The sequence below is a fragment of the Dipodomys merriami genome, unplaced genomic scaffold, assembly GCF_024711535.1.
Source record: "Dipodomys merriami isolate MVZ:Mamm:240054 unplaced genomic scaffold, mDipMer1.0.p SCAF_427, whole genome shotgun sequence".
Taxonomy (NCBI): domain Eukaryota; kingdom Metazoa; phylum Chordata; class Mammalia; order Rodentia; family Heteromyidae; genus Dipodomys; species Dipodomys merriami.
Window position 1 is genome coordinate 141,304 of NW_027205904.1, and position 21,773 is coordinate 163,076.

Here is a 21,773-nt window from a genome sequence, read left to right on the forward strand (position 1 = left end):
TCCCAGCATCCAAACACTGTCCCCACCCGAAGCAAGCCCTCACCAATCCCAGTGGGAGGTGGAGGATGTTCCAGGCATGGGAATGTGAGGGACAATGGAGAAAGTTCTGGAAGGAGGCCGGGAACGCTGAGCAGGAAGAACCATTTCCTGGCTCCCAGATGATGTGATTTCCATTCCACCACTGGCTGCCTTCGTGAGTGGGTTTTATCTGATGGGAACAAAGCTCTGTGGAGGACTGAGTCTTTCTCAATACCATTCCCCCCAAAAGGCAAATGACCCAGACCATCTCAACCAACAAACCGAGTGTAGTGGCTCATGGCTGTAATCCCAGCCACCCCATGCATGTAACTCCTCGGCTCCAGCTGCTTGGCATGTCTTTGGCCCACTTGTTCTCTGGTAGGCTCGGAGGGGGAGAAACACGGGGTCCCCTTTCATTCGTTCAACTCTAGTGGTGCTGCGCCTGCCTGGCAAGTGCCAGGTCCTGAGTTTGAATCCCAGCACCACCAGAAAGGAATAATAGGAATTTACAAAACTGAATTAAAGTAAAACCAGATGCAGGGGAGGGGGGGGACCATATTGCAGGGGTGCCACAGGCTGCTCTGGGCTCAGGAAGGCGGTCCTGGCACCCCAGTGGGTCTGGGTATTCTTATACACCCCCATAATAATAATAATACCATCAATGCTTTCTCATTCAGTAGGCAAGAGCAGCAAACGTCCATCACTTAAACAAGAATTTATTTCCAGGACTATGTTATTCACTATAGATTAAAATTTAATATAATTTAATTCACATATAAAGACAACTGTGGGGACTGTGTGGATATGATAATGGCCTGGGGTCAGGTGGGATAAGAGGGTGGGGGGGGGAGGTCAGGGTCAGGCCTGGGCAGATACCATCTTGCTCATGCCTGAGAAATAGGCTTTCTCTCGTTCACTCATCACTTCGAAATGCAATGGTCTCCTGCAGAAGTTGCACTCGGCCGAGGAATGTGGCTTGAGTTCCAGGCCTACTCGCTTCCACGTGGCCAGCAGGTTCTCTGTCAGGAGAGACAGGGCTGCCGTGTTACAGGGAGTAATATTTCCTGCACCTATGACCTGCACCAGGGACATGGTAATGTTACGTCCTAAGCAGAACACTGGTAGCTCAGTCTTGTAATCCTAGCCACGCAGGAGGCTGAGATCGGAAGATCATTGACGTTTGAAGCCAACCTGAACAGACGGATCTATGAGATTCTTTTTTTTTTTTTTTTTTGTCAGTCGTGGGCCTTGAACTCAGGGCCTGGGCTCTGTCCCTCAGCTCTTCAGCTCAAGGCGAGCGCTCTACCACTAGAGCCACAGCGCCACTTCCAGCTTTTTCTGCTTATGTGGTGCTGAGGAATCGAACCCAGGGCCTCATGCATGTGAGGCAAGCACTCTACCAACTGAGCCACCTTCCCAGCCCCTCTGGGTCTTAACCACTTGGAATAAGAAACTCATCTAATGGCCTCTAAGGGCGCCATGGGCCTCCCGTCCCCAAGAGACCCCTGCTACTAACTCTGCAGAACTCACCCAGGAAGTAGTTCATCATCTGCGGTGTGTGGTGGGGTGTAGGGGCAATGCGCAGAAGCTCATCTCCTCGTGGTACCGTGGGGTAGTTGATGGCTTGGACGTAGATGTTATGCCTGCTCATGAGCTCATCACAGACTTGGGTGTTTTTAGCTGCGTTGGCGACCTGAATTGAAAGGCAGCAGGAGAAAAGATCAGAACAAGATCAAGATCAAAGGGCGGGGCAGGTGGCTTAGTGGTAGAGTGCTTGCCTTGCGTGCATGAGGCCCTGGGTTCGATTCCTCAGTACCACAGACACAGAAAAAACTGGAAGTGGCGCCGTGGCTCAAGTGGTAGAGCACTCGCCTTGAGCAAAAAGAAGTTCAGGGACAGTGTCCAGGTCCTGAGTTCAAGACCCAGGATTGGCAAGATCAACATCAATATTGCCAGGTGCAGGAGGCTGAGATCTGAGGATTGCAGGTCAAAGGCAGCCCAGGCAGAAAAGTCCACAAGACTCTTCTCTCCAATGAACCACCAAAAAATCGGAAATGGAGCTGTGGCTCAAAGTGGCAGAGCATTACCCTTGAGTTAAGTTTAGTAAAGCCAGGCACTGGTGGCTCCCGCCTGTAATTCTAACTACTAAAGAAGAAGAGATCTGCACAGTTCAAAGCCAGCCCAGATAGGAAAGTCTGTGAGACTCTTATTTCCAATGAACCACTCACAAAACTGCAAGTGGCGCCGTGGCTCAAGTGGTAGAGCGCTCGCCTGGAGCTGAAGAGCTGAGGGACAGCGCCCAGGCCCAGAGTTCAAGCCCCACGACTGACAAAAAAAGAAACAAAAAAAAATACCAGTAGTGGACAGCTGTTAGGCTGTGAGTTCAAATCCCAGTCCTGGCACAAAAACAAAACAACTAAGCTACACTATGCTCAGGCTTCTGGAGTGTTCTGGGGCCTAGCTGTGTGGTGAAAGTCGGTGTTTGGGGAAAGGCTGGACCATCACGGTGCCCTGTCCCCTCATCTGTCCCCCCCACCCCCACCCCGACCCGCAGACCTTACCCGCACGGGGATGATGTGGCTGGGGCAGTGGATGACCGGCAGGCCAGCGTCCATCAGCATCTGCCTCATGAGTTTGACGTTGCGCTGGTGTTGGCGGCGTAGTGTCTGGCCCTCGGCGCTCTTCAGGACCCGCACGGACTCCAGGGCTCCGGCCAGCAACATGGGTGGCAGCGACGTGGTGAAGATGAATCCGGCCGCGTACGAGCGCACCGTGTCGATCAGAGAGCGGGTGCTGGCGATGTAACCCCCCACGCAGCCAAACGCTTTGCCTGCGGGGAGACAGCGGTGGGGTAGGTTCAAAGCCAGCCTGGGCAGGAAAGTCCCAGTGACTCTCATCTCCAAAGAACTACCAAAAAGCCAGAAGTGGCGCTGTGGCTCGCGTGGTAGAGTGCTAGCCATGAGCACAAGAGCTCAGGGACAGAGGCCAGGCCCTGAGTTCAAGCCCCAGGAGTGGCACAAAGGAAGAAAACTGAACCTGTTCAGAGTTGGTCTTGAGCTACAGTTGTTTTTCACTTATAGAATGTGTATCTCGGGTTTCAAGAGGAATGACTGAAGAAATTCAAGAGAGTCCCACATGATCGTCTCTAGTGACCAATTCATATGGGCCCAAGTGGAAAATTCATCCCAGCCTTTTTGAGCAAACAAAGTGCCAGAGCCATATCAGCCTCAGATTTTTTTTTTCTGTCAGTCGTGGGGCTTGAACTCTGAGCCTGGGCGCTGTCCCTCAGCTCTTCAGCTCAAGGCGAGTGCTCTACCACTTGAGCCACAGCGCCACTTCCAATTTTCTGGTGGTTCATTGGAGATAAAGAGCCTCATGGACTTTCCTGCCTGGGCTGGCTTTGAACTGCGATCCTCAGATCTCAGCCTCCTGAGCAGCTAGGATGACAGGCGTGAGCCACCAGCACCTTTTTACATTTCTTTAGGGGTTCTAACAGGCCAAGGCGATGTCTAGAGTAATGATGTACGGATGACTCATTTAATTATCTTCTTAATGAGAATTCACATGTAGATCTGATGGCTCTTCCCAGTGGACGGATGAGGAAACAGAGGTGTAGAGAGATTAACTACCAGTTGAAGGGCGCAGGGTGGGGGTGTGGCCTGTTGAAGGGTGCAGGGTGGGGGTGTGGCCTGTTGAAGGGCGCAGGGTGGGGGTGTGGCATGTTGAAGGGCGCAGGGTGGGGGTGTGGCCTGCATGAGGGGTACGCTCAGGCCGCAGGACGGCTTCTGGTCACCATGAGACACGGGAGCAGAGGAAAGCAGGAGGATCTGGAATATTAGGATTTAGCAACTGTGTTGGAAGATGAGTACTGGCTGCTTCTTTTTAGTTTAAGAGGACAATCAGAGACTTTTATCCCAGCCTGTCAAGTTAGAGCCAGAGCTACGTCTGAAACCAGCTAAACAGCAGTAAGTTACTACTGTCATTTCATTCCAAGAGGTTCTGCTTAGGATGGCCTAACCACTCACTGGGGCATAAAAATCCACCCCAAGAGAGCCGGGCGCCGGTGGCTCACGCCTGTCATCCTGGATACTCAGGAGGCTGAGATCTGAGGATCGTGGTTCAAAGCCAGCCTGGGCAGGAAAGTCCATGAGACCCTTATCTCCAATGAACCACCAGAAAACCGCAAGTGGTGCTGTGGCTCAAAGTGCTCGAAGAGCACTAACTAGCCTTGAGCAGAAAAACTCAGGGAGAGCATCCAGGCCCTGAGTTCAAGCCTCAAGACCAATCAAAAAAAGAAAGAAAAATTCACCCAAAGACAAAGAGGCCTGGGCTTATGGTCCCTGAACATGATGGCAATCAGAACGGCGTGTCCTTGGCTGTGCGAAGGGAACAAACTATACTCACCAAGCGTTCCGGAAATGATGTCCATTTTTGGCATAACTCCATCCCGGTCGCCGATTCCTCCACCTCGGGCTCCGTACAGCCCCACCGCATGGACCTCATCCACAAAGGTGATCGCTCCAAACTCATGGGCCACATCGCACAGCTCTTCCAAGGGACACACTGCGCCTGAGGGAAGACCAAACGTCAATCCCAGGGGCTGGGAAGGTGGCTCAGTGGTAGGGCGCTCGCCTTGCATGCATGAAGCCCTGGGTTCGAGTCCTCAGCACCACATATACAGACAAAGCCGAAATTGGCACTATGGCTCAAACGGTGGAGTGCTAGCCTTGAGTAAAAGAAGCTCAGGCTGGGCGCTGGTGGCTCACGCCTGTAATGCTAGCTACTTAGGAGGCTGAGATCTTGAGGATCCCGGTTCAAAGCCAGCCTGGGCAGGAAAGTCCGTGAGACCCTGATCTCCAATAAACCACTCAAGAAAACTGGAAGCGGTGCAGTGGCTTACCATCCATTGAGTGTACAGTCTCGAACGCAACGATCTTGGGGACCGAGGGGTCGGACCTCTGCAGCAGTTCTCTGAGATGGCTGACGTCATTGTGCCGGAAGATGTACTTTGGCACCCGGCTGTTCCGGATTCCTTGGATCATGGAGGCATGGTTCCCAGAATCCGAGTAAATCTCACAGCCTGATGTGAGGAAAAGCTATTTTATTGCCATCTGCGTCAAAGACGACTGACTTTTCTTGACAGAGACAACAGACCTTTTTCCTGACAGTACTGCCTTGAATAATAAAAAGGTTCACTAATAAAAAAAGCTTTCTTGCTGGATGCCGGTGGCTCACGCCTGTCATCCTAGCTACTCAGGAGGCTGAGATCTGAGGATCGTGGTCCAAAGCCAGCCTGGGCAGGAAAGGCCATGAGACTCTGATCTCCAATAACCCACCAGAAAACTGGAAGTGGTGATGTGGCTCAAGTGGTAGAGCGCTCGCCTGAGCCAAAGAAGCTCAGGGACAGCACCCAGGCCCTGAGTTCAAGCCCCAGGACTGCCACAATACATAAATAAATAAATAAAAGGGATATGCACCCAGACAAGATCATTACTCTCATCTCTGAGGTGGTGTTTGGCCCTCATGATTAGTCACCATAAAGAACCCCAAGCCCCCCGAGACAATCATATACCAGGCTTCCTTACCTGGCATCATCTTGGCCAGGGTGAAGAGGGTAGAGTCATTGGCCACGAAGCAGGAGGAGAATAAGAGGGCCGCGTCTTTGCCATGGAGGTCGGCCAGCTCCTGCTCCAGGTCCACGTGGAACTTACTCGTTCCAGAAATATTCCGAGTGCCACCTGCTCCAGCACCATGTTGTTTCAAAGTCTCCCTGTTGGGAAAAACAAAACAAAACAAAAAAAACACATAAAACTCCAACTCATAGTTCTGAATGGGTGAATGGCTCCGCTGTGTAGGATAGAGAAGACTGCAAACGGGCATGGTCCAGCCCCGCTCACTGTGAGACAGGAGGGCAGGAATGGCCGCTGACCTCAGCGTCAGGCTGGGTAGAGGAGCTACCGCCCACGGGAGAGGAATCTCTAGGGACCAGCAAGATCGAGAGTTTAGAAGGGGCTGGGAAGGTGGCCCAGCGGTAAGAGCGCTTGCCTCCCGTGCATGAGGTCCAGGGTTCAATTCCTCAGCATCATGTAAGTAGAAAAGACCAGAAGTGGCGCTGTGGCTCAAGTGGTAGAGTGCCAGCCTTGAGCAAAAGAAGCTGAGGGACAGCGCCCAGGCCCTGAGTTCAGTCCCCATGACTGACCAAAAAAAAAGACTTTTTTTTTTCCATAGACTTTCCTGCCTGGGCTGGCTTTGAACTTCGATCCTCAGATCTCAGCCTCCTGAGTAGCTAGAATGATAGGCGTGAGCCACTGGTGCCCAACTTCAATTGTCTTTTTATTTAATTTAATTTAATTTATTTATTTTTTGCCAGTCAGGGCCTGGGCAGTGTCCCTGAGCTTCTTTTGCTCAAGGCTAATGCTCTACCACTTGAGCCACAGTACTACTTCTGGCCTTTTCTGTGTATGTGGTACTGAGGAATCGAACCCAGGGCTTCATGCATGCTAGGCAAGCACTCTACCACTAAGCCATCTTCCCAGTCCTCAAATGTATTTTTTTTGTCGGTTGTGGGGCTTGAACTCTGAGCCTGTGCTCTGTCCCTGAACTCTTCAGCTCAAGGTGAGCACAGAGCCACTTTTCAGTTTTCTGGTGGTTCACTGGAGATAAGAGTCTCACAAACTTTCCTGTCCAGGCTGGCCTTGAACCGTGATCCTCAGCCCTCAGCCTTCTGAGTAGCTAGGATGACAGGTGTGAGCCACTGGTGGCAGGCAATGGTCTTTTTAACATGTCCCATTTAGTAGCTTTTCCTGAGACAGCTTACAGTTGTCTTTCTCTACCTACAGCCACAACCCCAGATATCTGCACAAGGCTGCATATTGTTCAAGCACATTCATGGTTGTACTGAGGGACGGGAAATGACGCACTTCATCACATGCACTCTACCACTAAGCCACCTTCCCAGCCCTGCGATTGCACACTTTCCTTGCTCAATATAACCCCCATAAAAGAGCCGACCCATATAAATCATCCATGCCTTGCCACACCATGCTAGTTATATGTGAAAGCTAAGCACTACTTACACAACTGCCCCACACACCCGTGGGTGGCGACTCATGCCTAGATAATCGTTACTGCACCACACGGACACCTGCTTTTTGGTAATCAGGGAATCCGAGTAGTCGTCCGCCATGGGGAAGATGTGTGCCCTCCGGTTCACCGTCTTAAAAACCCGATAGGTGTGGTCATTTTTCTTCTCATCGATTTTCTTCTCGAAGAAACGATCATACTGAAAAGTGGAAATGGCTAAAAACCAAACAAAAGCCGGTAGGGATGATTATTGGGGAAGGATGAGCCTAAGTTTAATTTTTTGCTTTGCCATTTTCTAGCAGGGGGAGTCTAGGGGAGTTTCTTTTCTTTTTTTTTTCTTCTTTGCCAGTCCTGGGACTTGAACTCAGGGCCTGGGCACTGTCTCTGAGCTTCTTTTGCTCAAGGCTAGCACTCTACCAACTTGAGCCAATGTGTCACTTCTGGTTATCTGGTGGTTAACTGGAGATAAAAGTCTCACAGACTCTTCTGCCCAGGCTGGCTTTGAACCTTGATCCTCAGATCTCAGCCTCCTGAGTAGCCAGAATTACAGGTCTAAGCCACCAGCACCTGGCTCTCTCTCCCTCTTTGTTGTTTTGTTTTGTTTCCTTTCAGGGTCTTGTGCTCTTGTTTTTCTTGCTCATGGCTGGCACTCTACCACTTGAACCATACCTCCAGCTTTGAGTCTTCAGTCATTTTCTGTCCTAACTGGCTCTTCACACCTCACCCTCCTGAGACGCTGGGATTATAGGCATGAGTCACTGGAGCCTGGCTTTAGACTAGTTCCTTGATGTCCTCATATTACGTGTCAAGTACCTGGCACAAGGCCCAGTATGTAGGCCAACAGTATTAAAAGAAAAGGCCCAGGGTTGGAGGCGTGGCTCAGATGGAAGAGCGCCAGGCAATGAGCAAAAAACATTAGGCACCAAGTTCAAGTCTTGGACCAAAAAAATAAAGAGAAAGGCCAGCTATCTAGGGCAGCTATAGTCGCCGAGACTTAAGTGCACCTGCTTGGTAAAGCAGGGGGCGTGGTTTCAAGTTAACTCACAATGAATCTTCTATTTGATTGGATGAACGCTTCAGTGACAGCCTATCACCTGCCTCAGGCAAGGAACAGGGAGACTCACTCTTGGGCAAGTTGTCCTGGAGGAGGTGAGACACTCTTTCCGGCCTTTGCTTTCGCATCAGATCTTGAAAGTTCTTCAACAGCCCACTCGGATCCTCTCCCTCACTCTTCACCGAGACCACATCGGTGTTCACAGAGGCTTGCTCAACTTCTGTAACCAAAATGACAGGAGGCAAATGAGATGGACGTTCTATTCTGAGTTCACAATACCTTCCAGGCAGGGGGTCAAAAATAGCTCATTAGCAGCCTCAAGGAGCCAGTGGCCTTGCCAGTCCTATTTGTAAATGGTCATCATATAGACACATAGCTACATCTCCATAGGGATCCCAGACAGCTCGCTTGCGCTTTCCACTGAAAATACATGTTGTACTCACAACTCTGAGATCAAATAATAAATGTATGCATTGAAATAAAGCTGAGTGCCGGGCACTGGTGGCTTACGCCTGTCAGCCTAGCTACTCAGGAGGCTGAGATCTGAGGATCATGGTTCAAAGCCAGCCTGGGCAAGAAAATCCATAAGACTCTTCTCTCCAATGAACCACCAGAAAACCAGAAGTGGCGCTGTGGCTCAAGTGGTAGAGCATTCGCCTTGAGCTGGAGAGCTGAGGGACAGTGCCCAGGCCCAGAGTTCAAGTTCCATCACCGACCAAAAAAAAAAAAGGAATAAAGATGACTGTATTAAAAGAAAAAGATGGCACTAGGCACTAGTGGCCTGTAATCCTAGCTACTCAGGAGCCTGAGATCCGAGCACTGTGTTATAAACCAGCCCATCAGTAAAGTCCCTGAGACTCTTATCTCTAAGGGAGTGTGTGGTTCAAGTGGTAGTGCACTACCCTTGAGCAAAAGGAGCTCAGAGTTAGTGCTCAGATCCTGAGTTCTAGCCCAAGGAATGACACCAAAAGGAAACAAAGGGGCTGGGAAGGTGTCTCAGTGGTAGAATGCTTGCCCTGCATGCATGAGGCCCTGGGTTCGATTTCTCAGCACCACATAAGCAGAAAAAGCTGGAAGTGGCGCTGTGGCTCAAGTGGTAGAGTGCTTGCCTTGAGCTGAAGAGCTGAGGGACAGCGCCCAGGCCCCACGATCAACAATGACAACAAAAAAGCTCATGGACAGGCCACAAGATCAGCTATGCACACACATGCACACATCATACATCTCACTTACACACCACATCCACACACAAATGGCCTGTTAGAGCCAGACATAATGGTGTACACCTATAATCCCAACAGTTAAGAGGCTAAAGTAGGAGGATCTCAAATTTGAGGCCAATTTGCAATTAAAAAAAAAAAAAAAGGCTGGGAATATGGCTTAGTGGTAGAGTGCTTGCCTAGCATGCATGAAACCCTGGGTTTGATTCCTCAGTATCACATACCCAGAAAAAGTCAGAAGTGGCACTGTGGCTCCAGTGGTAGAACACTAGCTTTGAGCAAAAGAAGCTCAGGGACAGTGCCCAGGCCTTGAGTTCAAGCCCTAGGACTGGTTTAAAAAAAAAAAAAGCATATCTAAAATACCATAGTAAAACCCCTTGGTACGATACACACACGTGCATGCACACACACACACCAACAGAAAAGTAAAGCAGGCTCTATTAAGAGTAGTACCAGCAGAAGAAGGGTGAATGAGAATAAATAGGATCAAAGTAGTCTATTCACCTGGACGTAAATACAATGAAACCTACTGATACTGTTTTAGAAAAGGGGGCAGAAGGAAGGGAGAGGAAGGGGGACAGGGGGAGGCTGACTGGGGTACCTTGTACGCGGGTATGGGAATGCCACAATGAGACCTTCCTTGTCCAAAAACAAAAATGAACAAAAAGGCAAGTGAAATAATACAAAGAAGGAAGGCTTATCACCTAGTTCATTTAAAAAAAAAATGATTTATGACTAAAGCAAGTTGTAACTGAGTACTCTCTTTTAGTTTACTTATTGCTACGTTTTTCTTTTTTTCCTCTTTGTCTTTCTCCTCCCAATTCCCCTTTCCTTTTTTTTTCTTTTTGCCAGTCCTGGGGCTTGAACTCAGGGCCTGGGCGCTGTCCCTGAGCCTCTCTGTGCTCAAGGCTAGCGCTCTACCACTTGAGCCACAGCGCCACTTCTGGCTTCTTCTGCTTATGTGGTGCTGAGGAATTGAACCCAGGGCTTCATGCATGCTAGGCAAGCACTCTACCACTAAGCCACCTTCCCGGCCCATTATTGCCTTTCTTGTTGGCCTGTTGGAGGGCCAGAGGGCGGCTCAAGGCTGCTGGTATTTTCAGCCATTAAGCAGGTGACATCTTACCCAGGGAACAAGGGAAGTCCCACATTTTGCAATCCAGCTAGCTCTCCCTTGGGGATCTTGCCCGTTGGCCCGCAAAGGGGAAGGCGTTTACATAACTACCGCCCTAATAATAGCTCCTCACACAAGTCTGAGGGACCTAGGGGGCCCAGGGGATTGTGGGTCTTTCCTGGGCTTACCTTTCCTCACGGCATGCATTTCCTGCACGTCCTCTTGGAGCTCCAGGCTGGCTCTGCGAAACACGCCGCTGCTGCCCTGCTGCTTCATCTGGGCTGCCAGGAACGGGCACCTGCTCACAGAGCCCTGGTTCGGGGCAGGCAAGGGGTGCCCGGACGGCAGCTGTGGGCCGTCTACACTCAGCTGGCATCCCTCAGGAGCTGGCTGCTCCTTGGCTTTGGTGGTTTTGTCAGCTGAGGGAGAAATGGAAAATGTGAGCCATCAGTTCTGGGTGAACAGGACACTGACTTTTTTACTCTCTTCTTGACTTCATGGATAAACTTGACATCTATTCCACCCATGATCACGACCCATTGTTTACTTTTATTAGGTTCTGGGAACCTAACAAAAATATTTAGGTTAGCCAGCCACCGGTGGCTTACACCTGTCATCCTAGCTACTCAGGAGGCTGAGATCTGAGGATCATGGTTCAAAGCCAACTGGGGCAGGAAAGTCTGTGAGACTCTAATCTCCAATAAAACCATTCAGAAAACCGGAAATAGCGCTGTGGTTCCAGTGGTAGAGCGCTAGCTTTGAGCTAAAGAGCTGAGGGATGGCGCCCAGGCCCAGAGTTCAAGCCCCATGTGTGTCTGCCAATCCTGGGACTTGGACTCAGGGACTTGGTGGTGTCCCTGAGCTTCTTTGCTCAAGGCTAGTTCTTTGCCACTTGAGCCACAGCTCCACTTCCTGTTTTTTGGCGGTTAATTAGAGATAATAGTCTTATAGTCTTTCCTTCCTGGCTGGGCTAGCCTCAAACTGCAATCCTCATATCTCAGCCTCCTGAGTCACTAAGTAATTAAAAGTACTTATTGCACTCTTTTTTTTTTTTCCCCCTCTGATCATGCTTTCTAAATGGAGTAATAAAGCTCGGTGTTGCTTAACATAGAAACTACTAGTTTTCTTCTAAACAAAAGAAATCAGACTGGGCTGGGAAGGTGGCTCAGTGGTAGAGCATATGCCTTGCATGCCAGAGGCCCTGGGTTCGATTCCTCAGCACCACATAAGAAAAAGAAAAAAGCCAGAAGTGGCGCTGTGGCTCAAGTGGTAGAGCACTAGCCTTGAGCTGAAGAGCTGAGGGACAGTGCCCAGGCCCAGAGTTCAGGCCCCACAACCGGACCCCCCCCCCCAAAAAAAAAGAAAGAAATCAGACTAATACTTAATCTTTAGATTCCTGTCTAATAAGGTTCAAACTATTGGTATACTAGAAAAAAAAATACCACAAAATCACAGGTAAATCATATCCACACACCACCCTACTTTCTCCCTCAATTCTACTAAGAAGGTTGCCTTGTAATTATGTTTCTAGTTTCCATGAGTCTCCTCTCCTCTCCAATAAGCAGGTTTGTTCACCTTTCTTCTAGAAAAGTCTTTTGTCATTTTAGAATCCACCTGTGAGTCACTGGCTTGCCTTTCTTACAATGTGGACTCATGAATTTTCTTCAAGGTGATTCAACACAGTTTTTCCTATTTTTTTTTCTAATTTTCTAATGGAAGTTCCATACTCACTAGATACTTATTCACTAGAGAAAGAGCAACACAAGAGTCTTAGATTGGGCTGGGAATGTGGCTTAGTGGTAGAGTGCTTGCCTAGCATGTATGAAGCTCTGGGTCTGATTCCTCAGTACCACTTATACACAGAAAAAGCCAAAAGTGGCGCTGTGGCTCCAGTGGTAGAGTGCTAGCTTTGAGTAAAAGAAGCTCAGGCCCTGAGTTTCAGCAAGCCCCAGGACTGGCAAAAAAAACAAAAGTCTTAGGATTTAACACAGCACCATTGCAAGCATGCCTCTGAAGACAACTTACTCCTAACCCAGGAATAAGTCCTTCCTACTTCAAAGAAAAATACACCCCTTTCTTACAGGCCCACACCTAAGCAAAGTCTGTCACATGAAATGTTCTCTGGGATTAAGTGGAAAAGGAAACACCTCCTTTCCTGGCAGAACCAGACCTTGACAATTCCCCTCTGATCTGCTTATTAAAAACAAACAAAAGAGCTAATGTATGAAATTGATCCCTGAGACTTACAAAACAAACAACCAGACACATTCAATTTACAGGAAGCCCCTCTCCCTGACCCCGGTGGTGGAAAGAACTGAAGAAAGAAAATGGAAGTTAATGTTTAAATGTGTAGAGTCTTAGTTTGGGGAGACACAGAACATTCTAGAGCTGGCAATGGTGGTGGTGGTAGTTGCTTCACAATTTAAATGTACTTAACCATGGAATGATACACTAAAAAATGGTTAAGATGAAAAGATTTTGTGTTGTGTGTATTTTTTTTTACTGCAATGAAAACCAGAACAAATCACTCTGCCTAGAAAGCATGAGGCCCTGGGTTCAAATCCCAGTATTGCAAAAACAAAAAAAAAATGAACAAAGAAACAAAACAACAACTCCCACAGTATTTTCAAAGCAAAGGTCTAGCCGGTCAAGGTAGTGAATGCTTGTAATCCCAGATACTTGGGAAGAAGGAATTGAAAGAAAGATCTTGGTTAGAGACCAGCCCGGGCAAAAAACAAAAACAAAAACTTATCTCAAAAAAGCAAACTGGGTGTGTGTTGTGTGTGTATGTGGTGATATGTATCTATAATCCCAGCTATTTGGGAGGAGTTAAGAGTGTAGTCAGAAGCCCATGCAGGGGGGAAAAAAAAATCACAAGACCCCATCTAAAAAACAATCAAAAAGGGCTAGGAACATGGCTTTAAGTGGTACTTGCCTAGCAAGAACAGAGTTCTGAGTTCAAACCCAGCATTGCCACCAAAAATAATAATAATAATAATAATAAAGTTCCCCTTGATCCTTTGCTGCCAACACTACTTACTGTCTTTAGTCGGATGAGTCTCTTTGATCTGCTGGCCCTGTACTGCTGAAGTGGACAGGGCCCTCTGGACTGGCTGGACCCCAACTTCCATCATCTTGGGGCAGTTTTGGGCATAGAACAGCAGCGATTTGCCAGCCTTCTGTAGAAAGGCTTGAGAGACACGAGATAAGAAGGGGCACCGGCGAACTACAGTCTCCATCTCCAGAAAATGTGTTCGTTCCTGCGGAAAGAGGAAAGATCTTGAATGACAGCCCACAATTTTTGTTTTGTTTTTTTGGTCAATCCTGGCACTTGAACTCCGGGTCTGGGCGCTGTCCCGCAGCTCTTCAGCTCAAGGCGAGCGCTCTACCACTTGAACCACAGTGCCACTTCTGGTTTTCTGGAGAGAAGAGTCTTATGGACTTTCTTGCCCAGGCTGGCTTCGAACTGTGATCCTTAGATCTCAGCCTCCTGAGTAGCTAGGATGACAGACATGAGCCACTGGTGCCTAACCCAGCCCATGATTATTAATAACCAGGCCTAACACCACCACAAGAGGTTTCAAGGTTCTGATGGCTCTGGCAGCTTTATATCTAATGTAACTAACATGTCACTTAAATCAATCAATCAATCAAGGACAGCTCTGATATCTACCTCAGTGAGGGCATGGTGATTTATCCTCTACCTAGCTCACCAACTTCATTCTCCTGCTCCATAGAAAAACAGCTATAGGGCTGGGAAGGTGGCTCAGTGGTAGAGTGCTTGCCTCACATGCATGAGGCCCTGGGTTCGATTCCACAGCACCACATACACAGAAAAAGCCAGAAGTGGTGCTGTGGCTCAAAGTGGTAGAGCGCTAGCCTTGAGCAAAAGCAGCTCAGGGACAGTGCCCAGGCCCTGAGTTGAAGCTCCAGGACTAGAAAAATAAAGAAAGAAAAAATGAAAAAGAAAATAAAAACTCCTATAGGCCAGGTGCCAGTGGTTCACACCTGTAATTCTAGTTCCTCAGGAGGCTGAGATCTGAGGATCGAGGTTCAAAGTCAGCCCAGGCAGGAAAGTCCGTGAAACTCTTATCTCCAGTAAACTACCAGAAAACCAGAAGTGGTGCTGTAGCTCAAGTGGTAGAGTGCTCACCTTAAGCTGAAATGCTGAAGACAGTGCCCAGGCCCAGAGTTCAAGCTGATAGCTGAGCACCCAGCTAATCAGGGGGGGGTGAGATCTGAGAATCACAGTGTCCAGACAGACTGGTTGGGCAGGAAAAGTCTGTGTGACTATCTCCAAATGTCCCACCAGAAGCCAGATGAGAAGCTGGGGTTCAGGTGGTCAAACACTAGCTTGGAGAACAACCACCTGTCAGCGACAGCGCCCAGGCCCCCCTTAGTTCAAGGGCCAGGATTGCACAAAAATAAATAAATACACTTATATAAGCAAATATAATGTCCCCAAGTCGATATGGACCATTCACCTTCCCCCCCAAGGGGAGGTAGAAGGGACAAAGGACAAGTCAGAAACAGGTCTGGGAGCCCAGAGGCTCCCGCCGAGATGCACAGTGTAGTTAAGAACCCTTACACACACACACACACACACACACACACACACACACACACACACACACACCTAGGTGGACAGAAGTGAGGCTCAGTTCCACACACACACACACACACACACACACACACACACACACACACACACACACCTAGGTGGACAGAAGTGAGGCTCAGTTTCCCAGAAGGCAGTGTGAATGTCCCTCCAGGCGGCTGGACCAGGTACTGGTGGGGGGGTGTCGGGGAAGGGGTGGCTTTCTCCAGGGTCACCATGCTTTGCCCCCCCCCTCCACCCTGGGAGAGTCCCTGAGGCTTGTCTAGAGAGAGGTCTGAGCCCCTAAGCTCAGGGTGGGGGGGGGGTAGGGGAGGGCAGGAAGAGGGCGATGGAAATGTAGGGGTGTCAGGTAAAAGGCCAGGTTGAGGGGAGAAGGGTGGAGGGAGACGTGTTGTGGCTCATCGGACACATCCAGGGGCTGTGAAGGACCCCCAGACCCTCAGGAGAGCCTGGATGGAGGTGATGGGGGGGGGAGGAAGGGTTACAGGGGAGTGGGGGGGGGGCTCCCCAGGAATGGAAGGCAGGAAGAAGGGGAGGGGGGGAATGGGAGCTGGGGAAGGATGGACGTTGGGGAGGGGGGGGTCCGGGGCGGGATGGGGGTGGGGTCCCCCCCCCCGATCCCGGGGTGTATGGGGTGGGGGGAGGGGACAGAGGGGTCCGGGCTGGGGGGGGATGTGTCTCAGGCTATCCCTTTCCCCCCCCCTCCTCCTCTCCATCACCCACCACCCCCCCGGGGTAGGAAGTGCCTCGCCCCCCTCTCACCTGCACGGCTGAGACGGCGACGGGACGACCCAACCGTTCGTCCTTGTCCTCGAGAAGCCTCCTCAGGCCGCGACCCCGCCGGCGCCTTAATATACAACCCGGGGCGACCGGCTGCGCATGCGCGGCGGCGGGTGGGCGGGGGGAGAGAGGAGGAGGGAGGAACAGGCTTAGGGGGGTTGTGGGCGGGGCCCGGCTTTGCGCCTGCGCACGGCGCCACGGGCCAAGTGGGCGGGGCGGGGCTGGCTGGCTGGCTGGCTGGCTGGGAGCTCGGAGCTGTGTTGCACCCCCAGCAGATTCTGGTTTTCAGAATGTAGCCGAGGCCTGGGAAGGGCGGGGTCAGTGATCGAGGGGTTTAGCCTAGCATGCATGCAGCCCCGGGTTCGATTCCTCAGCACCACAGACACAGAAAAAAAGCCAGAAGTGGTGCTGTGGCTCAAAGGGGACCATGCTCACCTTGAGCACCAAGTAGCTCAGGGACAGTGCCCAGGCCCTGAGTTCAAGCCCCAGGACTGGCAAAAAAGAAAAAATGGCTTGCACATGCAACAGGTTCCCTGGCCAGGGTCTTTTTCTGTGCTGCTGGATGTGCTGAGAATGGAGTGGTCCTGGTAGTTTTTGTTGTTGTTTGGTCACGGGTGCTGAACGCAGGGCCTGGGCGCTGTCCCTCAGCTCTTCAGCTCAAGGTGAGCACTCTACCACTTGAGCCACAACGCCACTTCTGGTTTTCTGGTGCTTCATTGGAGATCAGAGACTCACGGACTTTCCTGTCCAGGCTGGTTTTGAACTGTGATCCTCAGATCTCAGCCACCTGAGTAGCTAGGATGATGGGCATGAGCCTGGCTTTTTTTTTTTTTTTTTTTGCTAACTTTTTAAAGTCAAGTTATACAAAGGGGTTTCAATTCTAAGAGTCATATGATGAGTATAATGCATTTTGATCCATATCACCCCTTCCATCTTTCTCCCCCACCTTTTCCCCATCCCCTCCACTACCCTCAAGTTATATAATTCCAGTTTTACACCATTGACTATAATGACTGTGGAAGGAGAAGAGCCAGGAGCCCTAGGTTTGGTATTTTCTGGTCCAAAATTGAGATATACAAAGAGGATCAAGGAAAACAGCTAGATGGAACCCACTGCTCTGAGCTGGGGGTGGGGTGGCGGCATGCATCCCTACAGTTTAACACTTATATTATTTTTCTTTTCTATCATTCGTTGTCCAAAGTCTTTGCTGGCTACCCCGGGAACCAGTGAGGTAGCTTAGAACTCCAACCCAGAGTTCAGAATTGAGCCCAGGCCTTCTTGGGAGTCTTCCAAGATCATACCTGGACTTGGTAGGGCCTGGCAAACCCCTCTCAGGAATGCCAAACTTGGCCTTCTTGCTTCACACCCTTCCCAGCTTGGCCCAGACTGGGCTCGATTGGGCCTGTGCCAGGCTTCAGAACTGCCCTCCTCCACCTGGAGAAAAGAGAGAGTTCAGATTGTCTCCTTCCTCGGCTAGGCATTAAATAAGAGGAACAAAGTCCAATGTAATGGAGATCAAGTGCCCAAGTCCTTCCTGATCCCCTCCCTCTGAACTCCAGCCACCCGCAAAGCTGGCAAGGTGAGTCTGCACCTGTGGAGCAGGTCCCTGAGGTTCACAGTGACACTGAGATCGGTCCAGGATGAAGGATGTGGAAGTCTAGACCATTGCCCTCCCCCATCTTTCGAAAGTGTCCTGGGCAGTCACCACTCACCAGAGGGGAGGAGAAAGGAGGCAAAGGTCACCACTTGAGCTCAGACTCAAAAGCAGCTAGAAGTGGGAACAAGATAGGATAGTGTAGAATGCTCTGCTCTGTGCCTTTTTTTTTTTTTGTCAGACATGGGGCTTGAACTTGGGGATGGAGTGCTGATCCTGAGCTCTTTTGCTCAAGGCTAGTGCTCTACCACTTTGAGCCACAGTGCCACTTCCAGTTTTCTTAGTGGTTCATTGGAGGTTCATCATAGACTTTCCTGCCAAGGTTGGTTTTGAACCAAGATCCTCAGATCTCAGCCTCCTGAGTAGCTAGGATGACAGGTGTGAGCCATCAACTCCAGGCTGCTTTTTTTTAAAAATTTGAATCTGGGCAATGAGGCCTTTAATATCCGGCTACCTTCCTTATAAGGCTGTTTTATGGGTGATGATCAACAAAGCAGAAAGAGAAAGAACTCAACAACTGAAGTGATATGGAACATGAGATGTAAAAGGTCAGCAGTAGGGGCTGGGAAGGTGGCTCAGTGGTAGAGTGCTGGTCTAGCATGCATGAAGCCCTGGGTTCAATTGCTCAGTATACCACATACACAGAAAAAGCCAGAAGTAGCACTGTGGCTCAAGTAGTAGAGCGCTAGCCTGGAGAACAGAGAAGCTCAGGGACAGTGCCCAGGCCCTGAGTTCAAGCCCCAGGACTGGCAAAAAAAAGTCAACATTAGATTTTGCTTGGGCAAGTTACCACTCCCAGACCTGTCACTCACTGGTCACCGGCAGGATGAAGTCATCGATTACAGAATCTTATTGTTGATGTCTCCAACCCGTTGGGAATTTCCTGTTTAATTGTAGGGAAAGGCTGGGGGTGGGGAGAAGTCCGACTCAAAAGGAAACTGAAATCGAATGTGGGAAACAACTGCAGATGAAGTTCTCTAACAAGAACTCCGGAGGGAGATGCTAACCAGGGAAGACATCCAGAAAAGATACGGATGCTATCTGGCTGGAAGGGTGGATCCAAATAACACTGGGAAACTTCTGGATGCTGTGTGGAGAGGGAAAGGCCCAGGTCTGCAAGGGTGGAGTAGGGGATGGAATGAGTCAGCTTCAACAGCTGAGTTAAAGGAATCCAGCCAGAAGCTGGGGCAGGAAGTCAGACCAGAGAGGCAGTACATGAGTAACACAGGCTGGTCCTGAACTCACAGAACCATTGCCAGGATGGTACACATCCAGCCAAGGTACTGTGGCCTGGTACCTCAACCTGTCATCCTAGCTACTCAGGAGAATGAGATCGGAGGATCATGGTTCAAAACCAGCCTGTGCAGGAAAGTCTGTAAGACTCTTTATCTCCAAATGATCAACAAAATCCAGAAGTGGAGAGGTAGCTCAGGCAGTAAGAGTACCAGCCTTGAATGGAAGAGAACACCCAGGTTCTGAGTTCAAACCCCAGTACCAGCATACAAAAATGCAGATTCGGGGCTGGGAAGGTGGCTTAGTGGTAGAGTGCTGGCTTAGCATGCATGAAGCCCTGGGTTCAATTCTTCAGTACCACATACACAGAAAAAGCCAGAAGTGGCGCTGTGGCTCAAGTGGTAGAGTGCTAGCTCAGGGACAGTGGCTAGGCCCTGAGTTCAAGCCTCAGGACTGATTAAAAATGCAGATTCCTGGGCCATGCATTTATTATTCTGGCCCTGGAATCTATATTTTCCCCATACTACTTTTCTTCTGGTATAGTAAAGGTAAGGTATCTTTTTTTTTTTTTTTTTTTATGTCAGTCCTGGGGCTTAAACTCAGGGCCTTGAACTCAAGGCTAACACTCTACCACTTGAGCCACAGTGCCACTTCTGGCTTTTTAAAATTTTTAATATATTTTTATTGTAAATACGCTGTACAGAGAGGTTACAGTTACATGAGCAAGGTAATGAGTACATTTCCTATCAAGCATTGTTGTCTCCTCCTTTGATTTTCCCCTACCATCCCTTCCCTCCCACCTCCACAACTGTACTCCCCCCACCCCCGTTTTCCCCCTTTCTGGCTTTTTGTGTGTATTTGGTACTGAGGAATGGAACCCAGGGCTTCATGCATGCTAGACCAGCACTCTACCACTGAGCCACCTGCCCAGCTCTCTGCTATATTTTGGGATCTTGAGGAAATGACCCTGTCCCCCTTAGACTTTGTATCTTTGGAAGGAGCATTGTGAGTCTCCTCTCTTGAAGACTGAGAGGGGAGAGGTATGTAGGGACCAATTGCAATCCCTCCCAGGACTGTTGCTTCTCCTTCCCCTCCTGTCTTCTTTCTTGCTCTCCCTTTCCTTCCCTCTCTTCGCCTCTCTGTTTCTCCCTCCCTCCCTCCCTCCCCTCTCAGAACTGGAGCTATAAACTCATCTGATTGCCTCTTTGACCCTGGGCAGGGGAGTCCAAACTACTGGGGTTCAATCAAGGTTATTCTTCTTCTAGGAATGATACTGTGGGTTCTTTCTCCCTCTCATCCGGTCTGCGTCATCATCTCGGTCACAGCTGGTCAGTCAAGGCAGATGGAAAATGTCAAGCCTTGCTCCACAAAAGCTATTTCTAGCATGGTGTGTGTGTGTGTGTGTGTGTGTGTGTGCGCGCGCGTGCGTGCGTGTGTGTGTTCTCAAATTCAGGGCCTGGGCACTGGCCCTTAGCTTTTTCATTCAAGGCTAGTGCTCTCTACCACTTGAGCCACAACTCTACCTCCAGCATTTTTGTATGTGGGTGTGGGTGTGGGTGTGTTCATTGGAGATAAGAGTCTCACAGGCCACATGCTGATGGCTCATGGTGTAATCCTAGCTACGCAGGAGGCTGAGATCTGAGGATCGCAGTTCAAAGCCAGCCCAGGCAGGAAAGTCCATGAGACTCTGATCTCCAATAAATTGCTCAGAAAACCAGAAGTGACTCTGTGGCTCAAATGGTAAAGTGCTAGCCTTGAGCTAAAGAGCTGAGGGACAGTGCCCAGGTCCAGAGTTCAAGCCCTACAACCAACCAAAAAAAACCCAAAAGTGATTCTTGCAAAGTTTCAAAGCAGAGTCAGGATTCAAGCCAAGCCAGCCTTCCCACGTCCAAACCACTCACTGCATCTTTGTCTCCTTGCCTCCTGATCAAAGTATCCAGTGAGCCATGAATGTCTCTCCTCCACCCCCATTTCTGTTTCCTTTGGGTTTAATGAAAGCCTTTAGGCCCTAGTGCAGGACGCAAGACAAGAGGCCCAGCTTCTTGTGCAAGAGCAGTTGGTTGAGACATGCCAACTGTTCTCAGATAATCATGGTCCTAAAGCGGGCTTGGAAATATAGCTAATGTGGTTGGGCACCAGTGGCTCACGCCTGTCATCCTAGCTACTCAGGAGGCTGAGATCTGAGGATTGAGGTTTGGAGCCTGAAGAAGACAAATCCTAGAGACTCTGATCTCCAATGAACCAGCAAAAAAGTTGAAAGTGAAGGTGTGATTCCAATGCATCAAGTGCTAGCTAGCCTTTAGCAGAAGAAGAGATTAAAAAACAAAAAAGCTAAGCAAGAGCACAAGGTCCTGAGTTCAAGTCCCAGGACTGGCACAAAACTAAATAAGACATATTAGCTAAGTCATGACTTTTTTTTTGGGGGGGGGGGTGTCAGTTGTGGGTCTTGAACTCTGGGCCTTGGCGCTGTCCCTGAGTGCTTCAGCTCTAGGTGAACGCTCTACCACTTGAACCACAGCGCCACTTCTGGTTTTCTGGTGGTTTATTGGAGAGAAGAGTCTCACAGACTTTTCTTGCCCGGGCTGGCTTTGAACTGAGATCCTCAGATCTCAGCCTCCTGAGTAGCTAGGATGACAGGTGTGAGCCACCAGCACCCAGCTAGTCGTGACCTTTAACCTTTGGGTTTCCTTAACCTGCAGTCTTCAGCAAGCTAAACGCTTGGAGTCAGACTGGGGAGAATGCACATGGGGAGGTGGTGGGGTGGCAGGTTCCTGGGAGCACCAAGCTTCTGGCCTCAGAGATCGCAGAATCTCGCATGGCTGGTGGAAAGGAAACAGAGGACAGCAAAAGGTAAATGTGGGACCAAGGAAGAAATGGGAGAGCCAGCCAAGAGGTAGGCTGACGTTCTGTGGGGTTTGAGATGCCCGGACCATTCTGAGATCTGGGGATTCAATCTTGGGCTTCTGCTGGAAGATGATGGGATCCATTCCTGGAGTCTC

At 49.8% G+C, this 21,773-nt stretch overlaps 1 protein-coding gene across 1 annotated transcript; it reads right to left on the reverse strand.

Moving 5' to 3' along the window:
* Window positions 1-718: 718 nt before the first annotated feature.
* LOC138807661 (5-aminolevulinate synthase, non-specific, mitochondrial) lies at window positions 719-15,952 on the reverse strand. The gene is made up of 11 exons (XM_069993422.1): window positions 15,870-15,952; window positions 13,530-13,749; window positions 10,678-10,908; window positions 8,226-8,375; window positions 7,095-7,317; window positions 5,604-5,788; window positions 4,919-5,098; window positions 4,423-4,587; window positions 2,580-2,848; window positions 1,549-1,711; window positions 719-1,037 (listed from the first exon to the last, which is right to left on the reverse strand). Exons 2-11 carry the CDS (start codon window positions 13,726-13,728, stop codon window positions 877-879), a joined length of 1,926 nt encoding a protein of 641 aa, XP_069849523.1. The 5' UTR covers window positions 13,729-13,749; window positions 15,870-15,952; the 3' UTR covers window positions 719-876.
* Window positions 15,953-21,773: the final 5,821 nt, after the last annotated feature.